At 45.1% G+C, this 22456-nt stretch overlaps 1 protein-coding gene across 1 annotated transcript in view; it reads right to left on the reverse strand.

Annotated features, from left to right (window-relative positions):
- CDHR3 (cadherin related family member 3) overlaps positions 1–22456 on the reverse strand; it is a gene marked incomplete at both ends in the record, with an annotated part of 71559 nt that overhangs the window by 13890 nt on the left and 35213 nt on the right. Inside the window, 5 exons of the mRNA XM_082846415.1 lie at positions 847–945; positions 2145–2262; positions 3512–3683; positions 16035–16224; positions 18186–18334. Of these exons, the coding sequence (XP_082702541.1) occupies positions 847–945; positions 2145–2262; positions 3512–3683; positions 16035–16224; positions 18186–18334 (728 nt within the window). The remainder of the gene's footprint in view (positions 1–846; positions 946–2144; positions 2263–3511; positions 3684–16034; positions 16225–18185; positions 18335–22456) is intronic.

Below are 22456 nucleotides of genomic sequence, written 5' to 3' on the forward strand. Positions count from 1 at the left end.
CAGAGTAGGTGATTAATAATTGTAGCAAGATCTGTGAATTCATAAAAAGCCTATTCCTGTTGCACTTATTATTCACTGGATAAGGCATAAGGAATCGACAGCGTTTTCTTCAGACCCTCTTTTTGTATTTTGTTTAAAATGTAATGTCAGGAAATGGAGCTCATCATCAAGAGAGAAAACAAAATGAAGAGGAGATCATTTTAGAGGGAGATTTTGGGGTTTGTTTTGTTTAGTTTTTAGTGTAGAAGTATACACAATCCAAGTCTCAAAGACTGTGGTGAGGTCTGATTATTCTAGAGTTAACAGTCTCCCCTTTACTGGGAGAGACGGGGAGAAACCCAGCTGGAGTGGGGAGGAGCCTGCAGAAATCGAGGCATCCTAAAGGGTGGAAAAAGAGGCCTCCAGGGAATCCTTCAAAGGGAGAGAGAAAACATCTTTATTTTGTTTTTAAATGAAAGAAATCTAGAAATGGGAAGCCTTCTCTCTATTTTTAAATTTCAATTCTCTGAGTGAGCTGGATAAAAATCACAGTGGAGACCAAGGGAAAACTTAGGCTGCAAAAAGAGAGGATTAGTTGGAATCAGGCACCCAGACAAAGAGGCAATCAGGGGGTTCAGAGAAATGCAGTTTAATCAACAGTTTTCAAAATCTGGATTTCACCTGAAGGGCTCCTCCACAGTGAGGAGAATTTAAAAAGAAGTAAGACATGCAATAACCAGGAATCAGCTGTGAGTCGCTGTGCACAACACCACCAGGGCCTCTGACGGGGAGCCTCCTCCACCCAAGTGCCTCCGGATGAAGGGGTCTATCAAGAGCACTGGAGTCTGTGTCTCGTCGGTTACTTACATGGGCTTAATTCCGACACGGCAAATATGTAGGATGGGCTATCAAAGACAAGAGGAAACTCATTTTCTGGGCTTGTTAGGATATAAATGTAGATATTATCTATAAACGGAAATAGGAAAAATAATTAAATCACAATACAGGCATCCCTCATTCTGTTGCGTTTTACGTATTGCAGTTTGCAGATATTGTGTTTTTTAACAGATTGAACATTGTGGCAACCCTGTGTCAAGCAAATCTATCGGCACCATGTTTCCAACAGCGTTTGCTCACTTTGTGTCTCAGTGTCATGTTTTGGTAATTCTCGCAATATTTCAAATGTTTTCCTCATTATTATATTGTTATGGTGATCTGTGATCAGTGATCTTTGATGTTACCATTGCAAAAAGGTTATGACTCGCTGAAGGTTCAGATGATGGTTGGCATATTTTAGCAATAAAGTTTTTTTTTTTTTTTTTTTTTTTGCGGTACGCGGGCCTCTCACTGTTGTGGCCTCTCCCGTTGCGGAGCACAGGCTCCGGACGCGCAGGCTCAGAGGCCATGGCTTACGGGCCCAGCCGCTCCGCGGCATGTGGGATCTTCCTGGACCCGGGCACGAACCCGTGTCCCCTGCATCGGCAGGCAGACTCTCAACCACTGTGCCACCAGGGAAGCCCAGCAATAAAGTATTTTTAATTAAAGTATGTTCATTATGTTTTTAAGACAATGCTATTGCACACTTAACAGATTACAGAATATAGTGTAAATATAACTTTTATATGCATTTGGAAACCAAAAAAATTCACGTGACTCTCTTTATTGCTTTGTGCCAAGCCAAAGAGTTTGAATGTGAACTTGACAGCTATGGGGAGACACTCAAGGGCTTTCAGCAAGAAGTAATACGGTGGCATTTGCGTTTCCTGAAAATCACTGTCAGAAATGTGGTGGATGCGTTGGAAAGGGACAAGACTAAAGGTGGGCAGAAAGACTCTTGAAACACTCTTGGTGTTGTAATTCAGCTCTGATAGAGGAGGTTCTGCATTAGAGCAATACTAGTGGGATGGAGGTGCAGTGGAGTTGGGGGGAAGGCAGCAGATCCTTACTAAAATCCTTAGATTTTAGTTGTAGTTGACACAGAAGAAAGGACTTGGAGACTGATTAACTGTTCTTGGTGAAGGACAGGAGGAGGCTGGGCTGATTCCGAAGTATTGGGGCTTTTGGAATTCTCCTTTTGAACATAAATACATCCCCAGCCCAAGCCCAAGCATTGCCCAGCACAGTTTAGTCATTGCTACTCAAGGACGATGCTTCATGAAATAAACCAAAATGATACTTGCTTTTATAGTAAGGAGGGGCAACATCCTGCACCTGGATTATCACAGTGTATTTATTGCCGGCTGCTAGATTACTTGAATTTTCATAATCTAGATCACCAATCAACTAGATTAAAACAGAGAGATCAGATTACACAGAATAAACAATACTTTTAATTGAACTGACACTTTCATGTACTGTTAGTGGACATGTAAATTGCAAAACCTTTCTGGAAAGCACTTTTTCCCATAGGAGGAGCTTTAAAAAGTTATGTCCATACCTTTGCTCACTGCTAGAGAACTTATTTGAAAGAATTTATCAGGAGAGAGAATCTGTTTAAAGATGTTCATCAAGCACTATTGCCCAGCATAGGCTCAAGATTTCAGGTTAAGTCAAAGAGAAGCATGATACAGAATCCTACATGCAAGGTTATTTCCATCATTTAGAATACTTATGCATATATATATAGACGATACATAAAATCTATGCATAGGGAAGAAGACAAGAAAGAAATATATCAACATGTTAATAGTGGTTATTACTGAATAGTAATGCCTCTCTGTGTTTCCTACATTTTCTACAGTGAACATGTATTAATTTCTCAAACAGAAAAAAAGTTATTTTTAGTTGACACAGTGAATAAAATTGGTACGACTTTTTGGGGCATGGGAGGTGGAGAAGGGGGTGTTTGAGAGGATGGTTAGTGGGCGGCTTGCTCTTCTTCCTGAGGCTTTATCTCTGATGCAAAGATCTCCCCCATCAAGACCACCCCCCTGTAAGACCTCCACCTTACCCTGCCCTTCTATCTCTCTCCTCCTTTCCCCCCAACCCTCCAGTGGGAACCTTGTTGTTAAATGTCTCACACAGCTCATTGAGACCTGCCTTTTGCTCCCATTCTTTTTCCAATTACATATTTGCCCCAGTGGAGAGGCCCCTCTTTTTTGGGTCTCCAGTGGTTCTACATTGTGGAATTCAGCAGGACACACGCATGGCCCTGGCCCTGCTCTCTCTCACCTCACACCTCTATGGCGAGGAATGAGCGCTGAAATAAACAAAAGTGCTTGAGCCCAGAGGGCACTGATATGTGACTGTGGAAGCACGCTAACCAGGCAGGCAGCCTGCAAACTGCGAACTATGCAAGAAAGAATCCAATCCTTAGCACCCCAGGCATAACCATGCATAACAAACAATTCCTGGAACTTGGGTAAAATAAAGAGCAAATGGGGAAAACAGAGTCACTATTAAGTTTGTCAGTTACAGTCGCTTGGAGAGGGAGTTACTTTGGAAATTTCTCTCTGTGGGGCAGCAAAAGCACTATGCCTGTTAGACCAACTTCCCCAATGCCCTTTCGATGATGCAATGACCGTTAACTGACCACGATTGTCCCAGAGCCAGCTGGATCCTGTAAAAATCTGCTGCCGCTCCCCACTCCGGATGGCGTGGTGAAGTTGAATTGGTTGTTTGGTGCTTTACTGTCATCATCAAAGCAGAACTTGCTCAGGTCCAGAAGCAACGTCCCCTTGGCTGCTCTCTCAGGCACCATAATGCTGGCGAAAAGACATGATTCAATATTTTCCCCCAACAAATAGTGACTGAGCATTCCTTCTAACACAGGCCCCAGGCTAGACACCCCGGCTTTCATTTCAATTGAAAGCAAGTCCGTGGTTAAGGCAGTACCTGTCTAACTGGTGTCCCCACTCTGCCCTTGACTCCTTTCAGAGGATTCTTAACACAGCAGCCAGAGGGATCCTGTGAAAATGTCAGATCACGTCGCTCTGCTGCTCCTAAATCGCAAAGGGCTCCTGATTTCACTCAAAGTCGTGACTCTGATCTACAGCATCTTTCATGACGTGCGCCCACCCCTTACTTGTCTGAACTCATCTCCTACTAATTCTTCTTGTTCACTCTCCTTCCACTCTGGCCTCCCTGTGCTCCTGGACACTCCCCAGGCTCTGGCCTCAGGGCCATTGCACTTAACTGCGCACCGCATGGCTTGCTCTTTCCCTATCTTTAGTCTGGAATCAAATGGCACCTTCTCAGGAGGCTCCCTGGCTACCGCAACTAAAATGTCAGCGCCCCCAGCCCATTGCTCCCTCTCCCCTTCCCCCCTGTAGGTTTAATGCTTGGTGCTTACCATTTTCCAATATACTATACAGTTTACTTACATATCCTGTTTATCGTCTGTGTGCCCCCAAGAATGTAAGCTCCACAAGACTGGGGATCTCTATCTGCTTTGTTCTTGGCACACTCAAGAAATATTTGTTGAATGAATGAATGAATGGTAGCTTATGGAACTAGCACAGGAGTGAAGAAGAATATAAGAGAAATAGAAATTCTGCCCCTGCCTGCAGGAATTGATAATCTGGTTGGGGGGTATCACTGTACCCCTGCACCCTCCCTCCCCTGCTTAGAGGACTGGAAATTCCTCCACTTGTGTTCTCATGGCTTCAAAGTCATAGAAGGGCCTCCTGACACCTTAGCATCATTCATTCAATAGAGGCTTATTAAAGGTTGAATTCTGGGTCCCAATCTCAGTTCACTCCAGCAGGGAGGCAAATAGTATGCAAATGAGTAAAGCTGCCCCCAAACTCAGAGCCATCTGGTCAAGCCCAGCTTGGAGTGGGAGACTCTGAGGAAGCATGGTAACACCTCCAGACCCATTAAGGGACTTCACAGGTCTCCAGGTTTCAGTTTTTCCATCTATAAGATGGGCATGTTGATTAGCTTTTGCTACATAACAAACCAGCCCAAAACCTAGTGGCTTAAAACAACAGGCGTTTCTTCTTTCTTACAACACTAAGGGTTATCCATTCGCTCTTTTGGTTCTAGTCCAGCTTGGCTGGTCTCTCCAGTCACTGGCAGCTCGGTGGGGGCTGGATGCTCCAGGATGGCCTCACTCACAGGTATGGTGGGAAGGTGGGTGGTTTCTGCTTCATATTGCCTCTCATCCTCCAGGAGGCTAGTCTGTGCTCTTCGCATGGAGATCTTAGGCTTCCAAAAGTAGCAAGAGAGGGCAAGTCCCACTGCATACACACCTTTCAATCCTCTGCTGCGCCATGTTTGTGAATGTTCTGATGGCCAAAGCAATTCACCTGGTCAAGTCCAGATTCAAGGAGTAGAAAGAGATACCCATCTCTTGATGGGAGGAATGGCAAAATCACACTGCAAAGGGGCTCATGTACAGGCAAAGAGGAATTTGTGTGACTAGTATTTTCTTTCTCTTTTTCTCTCTCTCTCCTTCCTCCCTTCCTCCCTTTCTCCCTTTCTCTCTTTCTTTCTTTCTTTGTCTACCACAATCATGTTTTGCCTTGGGCAGGATTTCTTACAAAAATATATTGGGGATGCCAGGAGAATGTGCCTGGAAGACCTACAGCTGCAGGAATAGAATGACCACAGACCCCAGTTGCTGGGCTAGGAAATCCATCACTGTATTTGCAGTGAGGTCGTGTACCAACGACAGAGGAGGGCAGAGATACTAAGGCAGACTCATTCCTGTCCTGTGACAGCTGACTTTGGCTCCAGCATTCCCCAATGCCCTAGCCAAGTTCATGGACTGCAGAACAGACTAGAACATTCCCACCCATGCACCCTCCCTCCTTCCTTTACTCAGGTCAGACTTGAATCACAGTCTGATGACCCTCGCAGCCTAGCCTAGCTCTCTCCCCATCTTCTCCCACAGGCATTTCCACTAATAAAAGCCTCGCACATTTAATCCTGTCTTGGCATCTTGTTCTCAGAGCATCAACACATGTCTCTAATCCTCTGTACTATCACCTCTCTCTGAAACAGAATTATGCTGCTTTCTACATTCCACATCAGCTCTTCATGGCAGCTAAAATGGGCTTAGCAAACATGGAGCCAAGTCTGACGGCAAGGTTGTTTTTGTGCTGCTGAGGATAACTGGGTTTGTCCTGGGAAAGCGGTCTTTCTCACAGGTGTAACTGAATCTTCATGATGTCTCTGTGTCTCAGGAGGACTGGAGTCCGAGCATTTCCATTCTTGTCTTGATGGCACGATGTCATGGTTTTACTCATAAATACTTAGAATAGATACTATTTGTTAAATACCAACTATATGTGGTATCCTACCAAACACTTTAAAAACTCTATCTCTAATCCCCTCATCGCCTAGAGGTTTGTGTTCTTGTCCCCATTTTACAGATTAAGAAAGATTCAGGGTGGTTTCAAGACCTGTCGCAGAAAGCTGATGTATCCAGGCACCATCCCCTTGTCAGTGTTAAGAGTCACAGTACATTTTACTTTCGGTTCTATCAATGACTCTCCAGGCCAACAGAGGGTTCAGTGATCTGAGCCTTGATTACAAGTCTGCAGAAGCCGGAAGGTTGCATCACCCAAAGACTCTAGGGTCCTGAAGCCAGACATTTCACGCCTTCCAAAAGAGCCTTCACACTTGGCCCTTTAGGGCCACCTGGCATGTTCTTTTCATTTTCCCCTGCCACTTGGTATTTTTCCCCTAAACGCATGACTTGGAAAACGACTCCCCCCCCATTCATCACTCCCTGCCTCAAAGGCGGGCTGCTCTCACTCCCAGCCATCTGACCACGGTTCCCCCCCCACTTGGAGGTGACAGGCACAGCCGACATCCTCTGCCTTTGGCTCACACACAGCTTGCGAAGCGCTTTCAGCCAAGCGCCTGAGATTTACAACCATAGCGGCTCTGTCACGGGGCCTTTGATGCCTCCATCAGGGCCTTGGGCTCATTCATCACCAGCCTGGGAAAGCCGCAGGGGCTGTTTCTGTCTCTCGGCCTCCTGAGAGCCTGCATGGACCCACGGGGATGGCAGGGGACCTGGCACAAAGCCACCTGCCTCGTGGGATCCACTGGGTGCTTGACGCCCTCCCAGCCTATTCTACCTGCTCCCCCAGACTCTGCCGCAGGCACTGTGCCAAGAGCCCTGAAGAAAGAGAAAATATTCAGGGACAGGGCTGCCAGAGCCCATGGCAGCGCCAGTGCTGTCGTTTGGCTTGTTTTTGACCTGCCCGGGTGCTTCCACTGTGGTGTGGTGGGAATGGACAAGATGCTAGGCGGGGGAGAGTGGTGGGTGATGCAGGGTCAGGGTTTCCCAGCCCCTCCCTGGAGTATGCAAACGAAGCTGGGGTTTGGGAGTAAAACCTTTCACTTCCTGGACTGCTGAGGGAGGAGCCCTTTTGTTGCCCCTCCTCATATCTTGGCTTTTACAGGACAACTGCAAGTTCCTCCCACTGGAAAAGCCCAGAGCCCTCCTGGAACATTGTTTAGAGTTACCTTTAGTAATAAATACAATTAGTTCAGTTAGTGGCTGGCATTGACCTTCAAGGCTAATTTGGAGAGAAGATTATCAAAATGTGATTTTACTAGCTAATATGGAATGCAGTTTGTAAACTGTCATCTCACACATCAGGGGACTCTGGACCACAGGAAGCCACAGTACACACTTACCAGAAATGCACTGAGGGGAGAAAATTGACCAGGAAGATTGGAGATAGCACAGTCCTCTCCAGTCATTGATACCCACAGTTCTTACGCTTCAACTATCTTCCCCCACCTCTTAGGGCAGGAGAACAAAGCGGAAAGCAGGAGGGTCTAGAAGAGCAGGACATGAGGAGAAGAATTTCCCAAGATGCACTGGAGCCACCCAAAGGCACTAGCATAGCTTTAGATTTTCAAAGAAAGTGGAAGAGTGACTCTGTGGATCACCTCTGCTCCATCACAGGGACCAGACTTCTCTTAACAGTGGTGGGTTTGATTTATGCAGAGAATGGTGTGGAAGTCACGGTCCTAACTATCCATGACAACTGTTCTCACCCATCAAACAGACTCTGTTCTTGGGGTTGGGATAGGAACCTATCACATGGTCAAGGCCATTATTGCTTTGATAGGGGCCTCAGTAAGAAGCAGATGGCAAATTAAGATAATTCCGGGAGGGTTTAGTAAAGGGACTGTTACAACGTGTACACACAGTACATGGGAACTTCAAAGGATGGTCTAGGTCTAGGAAGAGTGGGCCTCCCTTTCCACTGCTAGGCCTCAAGGAGCCAGAGGAGGGAGCAGTTCCTGAAACCGGAACCAGGGACAGAGGGTGCTGTGCGCAGAAGGCGGCCTAATAGGAGCTGAGACCTTCAGGAGGTGGAGGGGCTCATGCCGCTGACAGGGAGGGAGCCAGGGGATAAATACCCTGACTTCTCTCTCCCCCTCATTCCAGGGCTTCCCGTGGGCCAATGGGAAGGTGCAGGGCAAGGGAGCAGTTGATATCCATAGAGGTCAGCCTCCTGGGGCACAGAGCAGGGTTGGGGAGGCTGGGAGCTAGATCTGAAGAGGCAAGTAGGGTATGTCCAGAACAGGGTTTAGCTGTTTTGTTGCCAGGCTCAGGACCACTTGATTCTTAGCACTATGCTGGGCATGCCACTGGGGAAAACGGGGGGACACTGAAGAGCATAACAAAGGAGTTTGTATTTCTTCTTTTTTTTTTTTTTTTTTTTTTTGCGGTACGCGGGCCTCTCACTCTCGTGGCTTCTCCCGTCGCGGAGCACAGGCTCCAGACGCGCAGGCTCAGCGGCCATGGCTCACGGGCCCAGCCGCTACGCGGCATGTGGGATCTTCCCGGACCGGGGCATGAACCTGTGTCCCCTGCATCGGCAGACAGACTCTCAACGACTGCGCCACCAGGGAAGCCCCAGGAGTTTGTATTTCTACTGCTTATCCTAGATAATCTTTGTCTAGGGTCCTTTGTCCTTTGCATGGCCACACTACGTATCGGGTCTATGTCCAGAGTTACCTAGAGCTTAAAAAATGAACTTGCAAAACCAAAGATAATCTCAGAGGGAGACTCTTTCCCTAGGGAGATCTGAAAGTGAGACCAGCTCTGGTGTTCAGCTTTGCTCCAGACACAGGACATTCTCTCAGCAAGGGTCACTATAGAGATGCCCTCCCCACCCCCAGGAGGAACCACCTTCACACTCCCAAGATACTGGAGACTAGTTATTAAGAAACCACACAGATGAAGCTAACCTGGGGAATTATTCATCTTGTGGCATTGAGACAAAATAGTTAGTGGAAAGACAGTACTGTTTACCAAAAGTCATATTAACCCAGAATCACAGGGACTTCATTGATTTATTTTTTTAAATTTTTAAATTAAATTAAATTTATATTTTTATACAGCAGGTTCTTATTAGTCATCAGTTTTATACACATCAGTGTATACATGTCAATCCCAATCGCCCAACTCATCACACCACCACCACCACCCCCCAGCCACTTTCCCTCCTTGGTATCCATTCGATTGTTCTCTACATGTGTGTCTCAATTTCTGCCCTGCAAACTGGTTCATCTGTACCATTTTTCTAGGTTCCACATATATGCATTAATATATGATATTTGTTTTTCTCTTTCTGACTTACTTCACTCTGTATAACAGACTCGAGATCCATCCACGTCTCAACAAATGACCCAATTTCGTTCCTTTTTATGGCTGAGTAATATTCCATTGTATATATGTACCACATCTTCTTTATCCATTCGTCTGTCGATGGGCATTTAGGTTGCTACCATAACCTGGTTATTGTAAATAGTGCTGCAATGAGCTTTGGGGTGCATGTGTCTCTTTGAATTATCGTTTTCTCTGGGTATATACCCAGTAGTGGGATTAATGGATCATATGGTAATTCTATTTTTAGTTTTTTAAGGCACCTCCATACTGTTCTCCATAGTGGCTGTATCAATTTACATTCCCACCAACAGTGCAAGAGGGTTCCCTTTTCTCCACACCCTCTCCAGCATTTGTTGTTTGTAGATTTTCTGATGATGCCCATTCTAACTGGTGTGAGGTGATACCTCATTGTAGTTTTGATTTGCATTTCTCTAATGATTAGTGATGTTGAGCAGCCTTTCATGTGCTTCTTGGCCATCTGTATGTCTTCTTTGGAGAAATGTCTATTTAGGTCTTCCGCCCATTTTTGGATTGCGTTGTTTGTTTCTTTAATATTTATCTTTTTTTTTTTTTTTTTTTTTTGCGTCACGCGGGCCTCTCACTGTTGTGGCCCCTCCCGCTGCGGAGCAGAGGCTCCGGACGCGCAGGCTCAGCGGCCATGGCTCACGGGCCTAGCCGCTCCGTGGCACGTGGGATCTTCCCGGACCGGGGCACGAACCCGTGTCCCCTGCATCGGCAGGCGGACTCGCAACCACTGCGCCACCAGGGAAGCCCTGTTTCTTTAATATTGAGCTGCATGAGCTATTTATATATTTTGGAGATTAATCCTTTGTCCGTTGATTCATTTGCAAATATTTTCTCCCATTCTGAGGGTTGTCTTTATGTCTTGTTTATAGTTTCCATGCTGTGCAAAAACTTTTAAGTTTCATTAGGTCCCATTTGTTTATTTTTGTTTTTATTTCCATTACTCTAGGAGGTGGATCCAAAAATATCTTGCTGTGATTTATGTCAAAGGTGTTCTTCCTATGTTTTCCTCTAAGAGTTTTATAGTGTCCGGTCTTAAATTTAGATCTCTAATCCATTTTGAGTTTATATTTTTGTGTGTGGTGTTAGGGAGTGTTCTAATTTTATTCTTTTATATGTAGCTGTCCAGTTTTCCCAGCACCGCTTATTGAAGAGACTGTCTTTTCTCCATTGTATACCCTTGCCTCCTTTGTCATAGATTAGTTGACCATAGGTGCATGGGTTTATCTCTGGGCTTTCTATCTTGTTCCATTGATCTATGTTTCTGTTTTTGTGCTAGTACCATATTGTCTTGATTACTGTAGCTTTGTAGTATAGTCTGAAGTCAGGGAGTCTGATTCCTCCAGCTCCATTTTTTTCCCTCAAGACTGCTTTGGCTATTCGGGGTCTGTGTGTCTCCATACAAATTTTAAGATTTTTTGTTCTAGTTCCATAAAAAATGCCATTGGTAATTTGATAGGGATTGCATTGAATCTGTAGATTGCTTTGGGTAGTATAGTCATTTTCACAATATTGATTCTTCCAATCCAAGAACATGGTATATCTCTCCATCTGTTGGTATCATCTTTAATTTCTTTCATCAGTGTCTTATAGTTTTCTGCATACAGGTCTTTTGTCTTCCTAGGTAGGTTTATTCCTAGGTATTTTATTCTTTTTGTTGCAGTGGTAAATTGGAGTGTTTCCTTAATTTCTCTTTCAGATTTTTCATTACTAGTGTATAGGAATGCAAGAGATTTCTGTGCATTAATTTTGTATTCTGCAACTTTACCAAATTCATTGATTAGCTCTAGCAGTTTTCTGGTGGCATGTTTAGGATTCTCTATGTATAGTATCATGTCATCTGCAAACAGTGACAGTTTTACTTCTTCTTTTCCAATTTGTATTCCTTTTATTTCTTTTTCTTCTCTGATTGCCATGGCTAGGACTTCTAAAACTAGGCTGAATAATAGTGGTGAGAGTGGACATCCTTGTCTTTTTCCTGATCTTAGAGCAAATGCTTTCAGTTTTTCACCATTGAGAATGATGTTGGCTGTGGGTTTGTCGTATATGGCCTTTATTATGTTGAGGTAGGTTCCCTCTATGCCCACTTTCTGGAGAGTTTTTATCATAAATGGGTGTTGAATTTTGTCAGAAGCTTCTTTTGCATCTATTGAGATGATCATATGGTTTTTATTCTTCAATTTGTTAATATGGTTTATCACATTGATTGATTTACGTATATTGAAGAATCCTTGCATCCCTGGGATAAATCCCACTTGATCATGGTGTATGATCCTTTTAATGTGCTGTTGGATTCTGTTTGCTAGTATTTTGTTGAGGATTTTTGCATCTATATTCATCAGTGATACTGGTCTGTAATTTTCTTTTTTTTGTAGTATCTTTGTCTGGTTTTGGTATCACGGTGATGGTGGCCTCATAGAATGAGTTTGGGAGTGTTCCTTCCTCTGCAATTTTTTGGAAGATTTTGAGAAGGATGGGTGTTAGCTCTTCTCTAAATGTTTGATAGAATTCACCTGTGAAGCCATCTGGTCCTGGACTTTTGTTTGCTGGAAGATTTTTAATCACAGTTTCAATTTCATTACTTGTGATTGGTCTGTTCATATTTTCTATTTCTTCCTGATTCATTCTTGGAACGTAATACCTTTATAAGAAATTTTCCATTTCTTCCAGGTTGTCCATTTTATTGGCATAGAGTTGCTTGTAGTAGTCTCTTAGGATGCTTTGTATTTCTGCCTTGTCTGTTGTAACTTCTCCTTTTTCATATCTAATTTTATTGATTTGAGTCCTCTCCCTCTTTTTCTTGATGAGTCTGGCTAATAGTTTATCAATTTTGTTTATCTTCTCAAAGAACCAGCTTTTAGTTTTATTGATCTTTGCTATTGTTTCCTTTGTTTTTATTTCATTTATTTCTGCTCTGATCTTTATGATTTCTTTCCTTCTGCTAACTTTGGGTTTTGTTTGTTCTTCTTCCTCTAGTTCCTTTAGGTGTAAGGTTAGATTGTTCATTTGAGATTTTTCTTGTTACTTGAGGTAGGCTTGTATAGCTATAAACTTCCCTCTTAGAACTGCTTTTGCTGCATCCCATAGCTTTTGGAGTGTTGTGTTTTCATTGTCATTTGTCTCCAGGTATTTTTTGATTTCCTCTTTGATTTCTTCAGTGATCTCTTGGTTATTTAGTAACATATTGTTTAGCCTCCGTGTGTTTGTGTTTTTTACATGTTTTTCCCTGTAATTCATTTCTAATCTCATAGCGTTGTGGTCAGAAAAGATATTTGATATGATTTCAGTTTTCTTAAATTTACTGTGGCTTGCTTTGTGACCCAAGATGTGATCTATCCTGGAGAATGTTCAGTGCGTACTTGAGAAGAATGTGTAATCTTCTGTTTTTGGATGGAATGTCCTATAAGTATCAATTAAATCTATCTGGTCTATTTTGTAATTTAAAGCTTCTGTTCCTTATTTATTTTCATTTTGGATGATCTGTTCATTGGTGTAAGTGAGGTGTTAAAGTCCCCCACTATTATTGTATTACTGTTGATTTCCTCTTTTATAGCTGTTAGCAGTTGCCTTATGTATTGAGGTGCTTCTATGTTGGGTGCATATATATATTATAATTGTTATATCTTCTTCTTGGATTGATCCCTTGATCATTATGTAGTGTCCTTCCTTGTCTCTTGTAACATTCTTTATTTTAAAGTCTATTTTATCTGATATGAGTATTGGTACTCCAGCTTTCTTTTGATTTCCTTTGCATGGAATATCTTTTTCTATCCCCTCACTTTCAATCTGTATGTGTCCCTAGATCTGAAGTGGGTCTCTTGCAGACAGCATATAGATGGGTCTTGTTTTTGTATCCATTCAGCAAGCCTGTTTCTTTTGGTTGGAGCATTTAATCCATTCACGTTTAAGGTAATTATCGATATGTATGTTCCTATGACCATTTTCTTAATTGTTTTGGGTTTGTTTTTGTAGGTCCTTTTCTTCTCTTGTGTTTCCCGCTTAGAGAAGTTCCTTTAGCATTTTTGTAGAGCTGGTTTGGTGGTGCTGCATTCTCTTAGCTTTTGCTTGTCTGTAAAGCTTTTGACTTCTCCATTGAATCTGAATGAGATCCTTGCCAGGTAGAGTAATCGTGGTTGTAGGTTCTTCCCTTTCATCACTTTAAGTATATCATGCCACTCCCTTCTGGCTTGTAGAGTTTCTGCTGAGAAATCAGCTGTTAACCTTATGGGAGTTCCCTTGTATGTTATTTGTCGTTTTTCCCTTGCTGCTTTTAGTAATTTTTCTTTGTCCTTAGTTTTTGCCAATTTGATTACTATGTGTGTTTCAGCATGTTTCTCCTTGGGTTTATCCTGTATGGGACTCTCTGTGCTTCCTGGACTTGGGTGGCTATTTCCTGTCCCAGGTTAGGGAAGTTTTCAACTATAATCTCTTCAAATATTTTCTCGGGTCCTTTCTCTCTCTCTTCTCCTTCTGGGACCCCTATAATGTGAATGTTGTTGCGTTTAATGTTGTCCCAGAGGCCTCTTAGGCTGTCTTCATGTCTTTTCATTCTTTTTTCTTTATTCTCTTCCGCAGCAGTGAATTCCACCATTCTGTCTTCCAGGTCACTTATCCATTCTTCTGCCTCAGTTATTCTGCTATTGATTCCTTCTAGTGTAGTTTTCATTTCAGTTATTGTATTGTTCATCTCTGTTTGTTTGTTCTTTAATTCTTCTAGGTCTTTGTTAAACATCTCTTGCATCTTCTTGACCTTGCCTCCATTCTTTTTCCGAGGTCCTGGATCATCTTCACTATCATTATTCTGAATTCTTTCTCTGGAAGGTTGCCTATCTCCACTTCATTAGGTGTTTTTCTGGGGTTTTATCTTGTTCCTTCATCTTGTACATAGCCCTCTGCCTTTTCATCTTGTCTATCTTTCTGTGAATGTGGTTTTTGTTCCACAGGCTGCAGGATTGTAGTTCTTCTTGCTTCTGCTGTCTGCCCTCTGGTGGATGAGGCTTTCTAAGAGGCTTGTGCAAGTTTCCTGATGGGAGTGACTGGTGGTGGGTAGAGCTGACTCTTGCTCTGGTGGGCAGAGCTCAGTAAAACTTTAATCCACTTGACTGCTGATGGGTGGGGCTGGGTTCCCTCCCTGTTGGTTGTTTGGCCTGAGGCAACCCAACACTGGAGCTTACCTGGGCTCTTTTGTGGTGCTAATGGCAGACTCTGGGAGGCCTCATGCCAAGGAGTACTTCCCAGAACTTCTGCTGCCAGTGTCCTTGTCCCCACGGTGAGCCACAGCCACTCCCCCGCCTCTGCAGGAGAGCCTCTAACACTAGCAGGTAGGTCTGGTTCAGTCTCCTATGGGGTCACTGCTCCTTCCCCTGGGTCCCGATGTGCACACTACTTTGTGTGTGCCCTCCAAGAGTGGAGTCTCTGTTTCCCCCAGTCCTGTCGAAGTCCTGCAATCAAATCCCGCTAGCCTTCCAAGTCTGATTCTCTAGGAATTCCTCCTCCTGTTGCCAGACCCCCAGGTTGGGAAGCCTGACGTGGGGCTCAGAACCTTCACTCCAGTGGGTGGACTTCTGTGGTATAAGTGTTCTCCAGTCTGTGAGTCACCCACCCAGCAGTTATGGGATTTGATTTTATTGTGATTGCACCCCTCCTACCATCTCATTGTGGCTTCTCCTTTGTCTTTGGATGTGGGGTATCTTTTTTTGGTGAGTTCCAGTGTCTTCCTGTCAATGATTGTCCAGCAGCTAGTTGTGATTCTGGTGTTCTCACAAGAGGGAGTGAGAGCACGTCCTTCTATTCTGCCATCTTGGTTCCTCCTCCAAGGGACTTTATTTTAAAATAACGGTGAGTAGATTGTGAGACAAAGAACAGGTCAAAATATCCAAAAGAACTTGTATCTGCCTTTTCCACCCCCTCCATTGCCTTTTGTTCACAGGCAGTTAAGTTGTGTAAAGTGAATTAGATGCTTTGTTTTGTTTTAAGTAAATACTTGGTTTCATTTATTCGTATTACTGGTGGCGCACTTCTCTGGGAGCTCCTAGTTACCGATCCTAAGTCTCAAGTATCTACTATAACTGCTAACCAACAGCACCATCTTGCCATGGGTGGCAATAAATAAAGAAAAGGTACAGTCCAGAGAGCGCCTGACAAGTCCTGTGGACTTGTCACCAACGGAGATGAACGTGTTGTAGAAGAGAGCAAAATAAAAATATTTTTTAACAGAGTAAGAAAGTGGAGAAGGGAGATTACAAAGAGGAAAGAAAATGGAAGAGAGGGAAGAAAAAGGATGAGGAAGGAAAATCTCTCACCTAAAGGGACAGTTCAAATCTACTTATTTTATTGAGCTGTATCGCAGGTGCCCACAATCCTTCAGTCCCCGCCAGACTATACCAGAAAAACCAAGCACCCCCAAAGAGGTGACATGCCTACATGTGTCTCAGAAGGCAAATACCTGAAGGTGAACTTGGTGCATGTCGAGGGGTTGTCATTAATGTCTCCCACAATGAAGGTTATCTGCTTGCGATTCTCCTGACCCCCAGAGGGTCTATCCTTCACCAGAACCTCCAGAGATATGGCGGGATTTTGTCTTAATTCACCTGCATCTCGGTCTATCCTGCGCGCCACTTGGATGGTCCCAGTCACTGTTAGAAAGCAAAGGTCAGAATATGGCTCTTTGGAGAGAAATGAAGAGTCAAAGGTAGGTGGAGACTTGGAGTACATTTGAAAAGAACATTCTGATGTGAGGACTGGCTTACAAAGAGAATATTCTTTACACAAGTACATTAAAAAGAAAAACCTCATGTAAGTTCCTGTCTTGGACATTGACTGGGGTGTCTGGCCTGATCCTTCTAGAATTTTGCACCTCATGCCTCAGGGTTAGGCCCCCTGGCAGCTGTCCTTGCCCGTCATTCATTGGACTGATAGACAGCTGACTCCAACCCCTGAGTTCTCTTTCTGGAGAATTTGTAACTGGGAGACACAAGTCAGGTTCCTAGTGGAGCTACAGATAAGATGCCAGAACTCTAGCTGCTGAGGTCACTGGAGCAGCACTGCTTCCCATCCTTCCTGTGCCCTGACTGTTTACTCTTTCTCATGAGATATGCAGTATCCTGGTGATAGGTGTCCCCTACTTTTTTTTTTCTCTTGCTTGGTTTGGCTGGCCTTAGTTTCTGTTACTTGCAACCAAAGAGTCTTAATGAATATACTACCAAAAAACCCACTGTATTTGTTAAAAGTTTGATTTGCAATACTCGAATGAACAGAATTCTAAACCACAGTTGTCCATCCTGCCATGATCACTGGAGTGAGGTCCTCAATGACAGACAGCACCGCCTTTGCCCGCCTCTCCTGGGCACAGGTAAACTTTGCCCTAAAGCCTATGGGATGAGTAACACATTGTCTTTTTGGGATTGTCCAGTGCTGGCCTCCACAAAATCATTATGTAAAGTGAAGTCCTTTTGGGTAATGTGACAGGGATTTATGAGGTGGTATAGTCTAGGAGTAGGGAAGAGCGCAGCCTTTGGAGTCGGGCAGCTTTGATTTGTATCGCTGCTTCACAACCTATAAGCTGTGAGACCTTGGATGAGTCACTTAACCTGTCCGAGTTTCTCTCCAAGCCTCAGTTTCCTCATCTGTAAAATATGGATTATGGTAGTTCATTGGGTTGCTCTGCTGGGTACTTAAGATAGAATGCATGTGGATCACGCAGCATCCTGCCTGGTATGGACTAAAAGATGGTCATTAAGAGGGAGAAACTCTCCTTCTCTGCACCAAGATACTTAGATGGGAAAATCTCCCAGGAATCCAGCAGATGGATGTATCAATAGATTGATGCAATCCAATATGGTAACCACTAGCCACGTGTGGCTCCTTAGCACTTGAAATGTGGCTAGGCCAAATTGAGATGCGGTAAGTATAACACACAACGGATTTCAAAGAATTAATATCTCATGAGTAACTTTAAAATCTTGATTACAAGTTAAAGTGATAAGATTTTGGATATATTGGGCTAAATAAAATGCCTTATTAAGATTAATTTCACCTGTTTCTACTTTTTGTGGCCACTTTAAAATTACATGTGTGGCTTCCACTGTATTTCTTCTGGACAGTGCTGGTCTGAATCCTCTGTTCAGGAGACTTCAAGGTACCCTCAGGATAGTAAACTCATCCATCCTTAGATGGCCACCTGCCTCAAAGGTGGAGTGGTGATGCAGCTGATGATACAGCTGTCGACACAGGGCCCTGTTCAATGTCCCCAAACCTTATGCCAGCTGCTTTTAATGCATCTATTACAGGGAATTCCCTGGTGGTCCAGTGGTTAGGACTGCATGCTTTCACTGCCGGGGCCTGGGTTCAATCCTTGGTCAGGGAACTAAGATCTCCAAAGCCACGAGGTGCGGCCAAAAGAAAAAATACACCTGTTACCCCGATAACTTACAATAGTCTAGATGGAAAGGCATGCCCCAGACCAGAAGACAGAGAAAATATTTGTAAAACAATCCAAATGGCTGAATTAAAGGATGCACATAAGGATGTGTGTGTATGTATGTGTGTGTGTGTGTGTGTGTGTGTGTGTGTGTGTGTGTGTGTGTGTGTGACTTACACTGATTGATCATGAAATAGCTGTTGACAGTAGTGATGCTGTAGAAGAGGAAGCTGGTAAAACCTTTATCATCAGGGTCCTCAGCTGTGATATTGGCCACAATTGCTCCTGGACCCAGCTCCTCGGGAATCGTGTACACGTGCGTTGGGCTGGAACAGAAATACAGCAGACACAGCTCATTTCAGGGGCACAGGAGGGTGGAGTCTGGGAGGTGGGTATTTTAGTTCGTGCTAAATATAGCGCTGAGCTGTTGGAGTTGCATCAATGTGTTGGGGAGGGAGAGCTCAGCAGCTGAAAGGAGGGGTGACTGGCTTTTGTGTTGCCACAGATCACATCCCTGTGGATGCAAAGAAGTTGCCATGCTGCGATGGCAACGATTTATACCAGCCATGGTCCCTGACTCCACGCAGGCCTGATGCCATTTCAGGTCAGCCTTGGCATTAACATCTTTTAAAATAAGGATAGTCGGCCTGTCCAGCTGTCTTCTCTTCTCCCAGTTCGTGTGCAGAATTTTCCTGAATTCTTTTAAAAATCCCTCTGGACACAATATCCAAAACTATAACTTCCTGATGCCCACACCATGGCTGCCCCCAGAAGCTGATTACATTGTGAACCTTCTCTATCCCAGGGCCTCTGCTCACTTTTTATTTCTTCCCCCCCCCCTTTTTTTTTTGTTCTGAGGAGGCAGAATTTACACACAGAACGTGTATGCCTTTCCAAGTTGCGTTAACCGTGAGGTCAGCTCTCTGAAGGGAGAAATGAGCCCCACTGGCAGAAGCTAAGGTCAGCGTGCTGCCCTCCAAGGATGACTTCTTACAAAGTAAGCCCAAACTGCTAACTTATGCACCATCCTCAGACCTCTGCTGCCTTGGAAAAGGCCCGAAACCAGACAGATATGTTTGAGGTTTTAACTGCACAACCTGCGTAAACTAAATAATTTTGAATGTACCAAAGGAAGCTTATTGTTTAAAATAACTCTGCAGGAAGTCCTTTTGTGGAGGGAAAATCACTTCAGTGGGACAAATAGTCATCTTTAATTTACCAGTTTCTTAAATTTGGGTTTTCCCATGTGGGATTGTCTTTAAGAGGGGAATGAATACTCTACCTCGGATCTAAAGGATTGCGTTCATTTCATGAGCTCAGAAGGTCTCTGCGGTTCTGTCCCATCATCTGTAGGGCCAGAGGGAGGAGAAAGGAGCGGGGACCTCCAGGGGAGTCAGAGGCAGGCTGAGAACAGCTGGAACCAGGGCCTGCCCAGCCAGGCTGCTCTCGGGATCCTGGGCCGGCCCCCACTCCTGGGGCGACCTCCTGTAGGCTCGCTCCATTGATGGGGGACAGTAATCTTGTTCAGGCCAAGAAGCCACCTCAGTGCTCTGGACCTCTCACTACCAGGGGTCCTGCAGAAGCTGCCGTTTGTCCATTTACTTACCTGGCACACACCGATGTCAGGGAATCCGTGCCGCCCACCAGTGGGTCCAGGGATGGACAAAGTGGGAGGCAGCCGAGGAGGCGGGGTGGCAGGAACCAAAAGCAGAGCCAGAGGAGAGAGGGGGACGGCCCTGGCTCCCCAGGCTGGACTAAGCCCTTATTCCACTGTGTGAGAGACCCTGTTTCTCACGTATTGGATTTTTTCCTTTGGCTGCATTGAGGGGCTTCCGTTAATTTCCAACAGAGATCACTAAGACACCGTGCGACCTTCACAGCCTCGTCTTTGCTACCCCAGGGGTGGTCCCCGCCTTCCTAACTGCCTTCCTGAGCATGCTGGGTCCTCCGGCCACTCCAGACCACTGAATCAGGAGCCAGAGTTTCACCAGATGTGCGGGGTCGGGGGCGGGGTAGCACTTTAAAGTTTGAGAAGGACTATTATGAGGAGTCACCAGAGGTGACAGCCAGAGGCTCCCAGCCTCTCATAGGACAGACAGAGGACACCTTGGGAGAGAAATCCCCTCCCTCTCACCCTCCTCCTTCCCTTCGAAGACAGTGGTTCTCAGCTGCAGATGATTATGTTGTTTGTCACAACTAGAGGAGCAGGCTGCTATCGGCGTGTAGTGAGTCGAGGCCAGGGATGCTGCTAAACAGCCTACGATGCCCAGGACAGCCCCACCGCAGGAAGTATCCCGCTGCAAATGTCAGGAGTGCAGCTGTTTAGGACCCTCATCTGCGGGCTCCTCCAGTCCACGCTGGGCGTTCCGGGAAATCAGGTCCTCGTGAAGAGGACTGATCAGGCTGTTGGTGAAGACACAACTCCCCGGGTACAACATCCTGTCCTTGGCTGACTTGATATTGAGGCTGGCAGAAGATAAAATCTGTGGTTTATTTGGTTTGGGGATCCAAGACCCAAGCATGTATAAAATATCACTTAACTTAGAAGTGTTATCCTCAAACCACAGTAGAAATCTGTTCAAATGCAGTGAAGCCAGGACCCCTGCAGCCCCCCCGACAGGGGAAAACTCTGATATCACTAATTCCCACACTCTTCTCCCCGTGACACTGGCTCACCAGAGCCTGGACCCAGGGCCACACTCAGGGGAAAGGGTGTGAATCCAGGATGACCTGGGATGGCTTCTGTAAGTCCATAAAGTGTGTCTACACTGCCTCGCGCCAGGTTGAAAAGGACTGTGAATGAATGCAAAAGAAATGGGCAGAAGGGGAGAAAGACCCACCTGCCTGACTCTAAAACAAAGTTCTTTGCAAGAATAGCGAGCACTGTTTGCGAGGTAGAGGGTGAATGTAAGTCGGGTACTCTTATAGTAAACTGCCCGACTTTCATAATGGCAGCATCCTGGAGTGCACATCACGAGAACATGAAACGTTCAGCATTTGTCACCACCCGGGAGAAAAATGGTGAGGCATTTTCAACAGCAGAAATAGTACTTGCTTTGGTTGTATTTCATTGCAGGACCTTAACAAATAGTAGAGATAGAAGAGTTGTTTCCACATTTTGCATTTCTAACTTCACACTCAAACTCGGTCTGCTTGAGTCCATTTGAGGATTTAATTTTGTTCATCCTGAATTAAATAACTTATGGTTAGTCCTAGCACTGATTTGGGAGAAAAGAAGGATGATGGTTCAAGGGAACCAGGAAACCCTCAAAGTTAGTACCTAGTTTGAAACTGAGCAAACTTGTTGAAAGTGAGGATGGCTGAGGGACTAGCTTGGCTCTAATTGAGCAGCCCTGGCAAAGTAGGGCAGCCATCCTGCCCCAGATCCTGCCTCACATCCTTCTAGATCACAGGCTCTCCCAGACCCATCCTTACCAACATCCAGGGAACACTGTTTGAAATTAAGTCGACTGTTTTTTTTAAAAATGGTTAGACAGTCACAGAGGTCATGCTTCCTTGTCTGGGATGGAGCCTAACAGGTTCATCTCTCAAACCAAAAATGAGAACCAGAGTTCCAGAGCAATCTCTGGGGGACCCCAACAAACAGCCAAGGTCATGTTCTCCTTCTGCTGAGGCCAATTGCTTTATTTTGGAAGATGTAGTCCAAACCAGATGGCCTACACGTTCTGCCCCTTGGGCGAACTGATTATTTTCCCCTTTGCAGGCCCATTAGTCTGCTTTCCCACCTCACAGACTGGGGGTGTGGAGAGGCCATCGCAGAACGTGTCAGCTCTAGCCCCACCGCCATCGCCTTCCTCTGGGGGATCACTGATGAATCCGCATTGCTGTGTTGGCCAATACTTGAGTCCGAATCCAGGCTGGGATGTCACAATTATTTATAAACTGCCTGTACTGTGTTCCTGGAAGAGCCCGTCAGCAGAAATGCACTGCACCGTCCTGCTGAGCTTAACCCGGCAAGCATTTTGTGGGAGTGCCTCTGCTGCTGCTCCCTCCATGTTGACACTCAGCAACTGGGCTGTAGACTGTGATAACGTCCAGAAGTTTCACAACTGTGGTGCGTTTTGCCAAAAGGCACTTGGGTAGCCCGTGAGTGGAGTTGCTTTAATACCTCAATCTCGGAATACTTTTGCAAGCATTCTACATAGGTCTGGGGCCCAGTGGCTTTTGGTTGGTGGAGTCTCCCGAGCTGAATGTATTCCATGAATGCAGTGAACCCAGGCAGGGGAGTTTGCCAGTTTTCTTGTGGCTGGTTCCTGAGCCTGGCTCAGCAACTATGGGGTACGGTGGGGGGTGGAGTCTTGTAACCAGTAACCAGGCTGTTTGCAGGGTCACATGCCAGCTCAGAATCCCATCTCCGCCTCCTAAATCCTTGTCTGTGACAGGCTCTGGTCTCGCCTTTGTGCCTGGGCTGGTGCCGGGCACATTCC

The sequence above is a fragment of the Leucopleurus acutus genome (genome assembly GCF_964270905.1).
Source record: "Leucopleurus acutus genome assembly, chromosome: 9".
In the NCBI taxonomy this organism is placed as follows: Eukaryota; Metazoa; Chordata; class Mammalia; order Artiodactyla; family Delphinidae; genus Leucopleurus; species Leucopleurus acutus.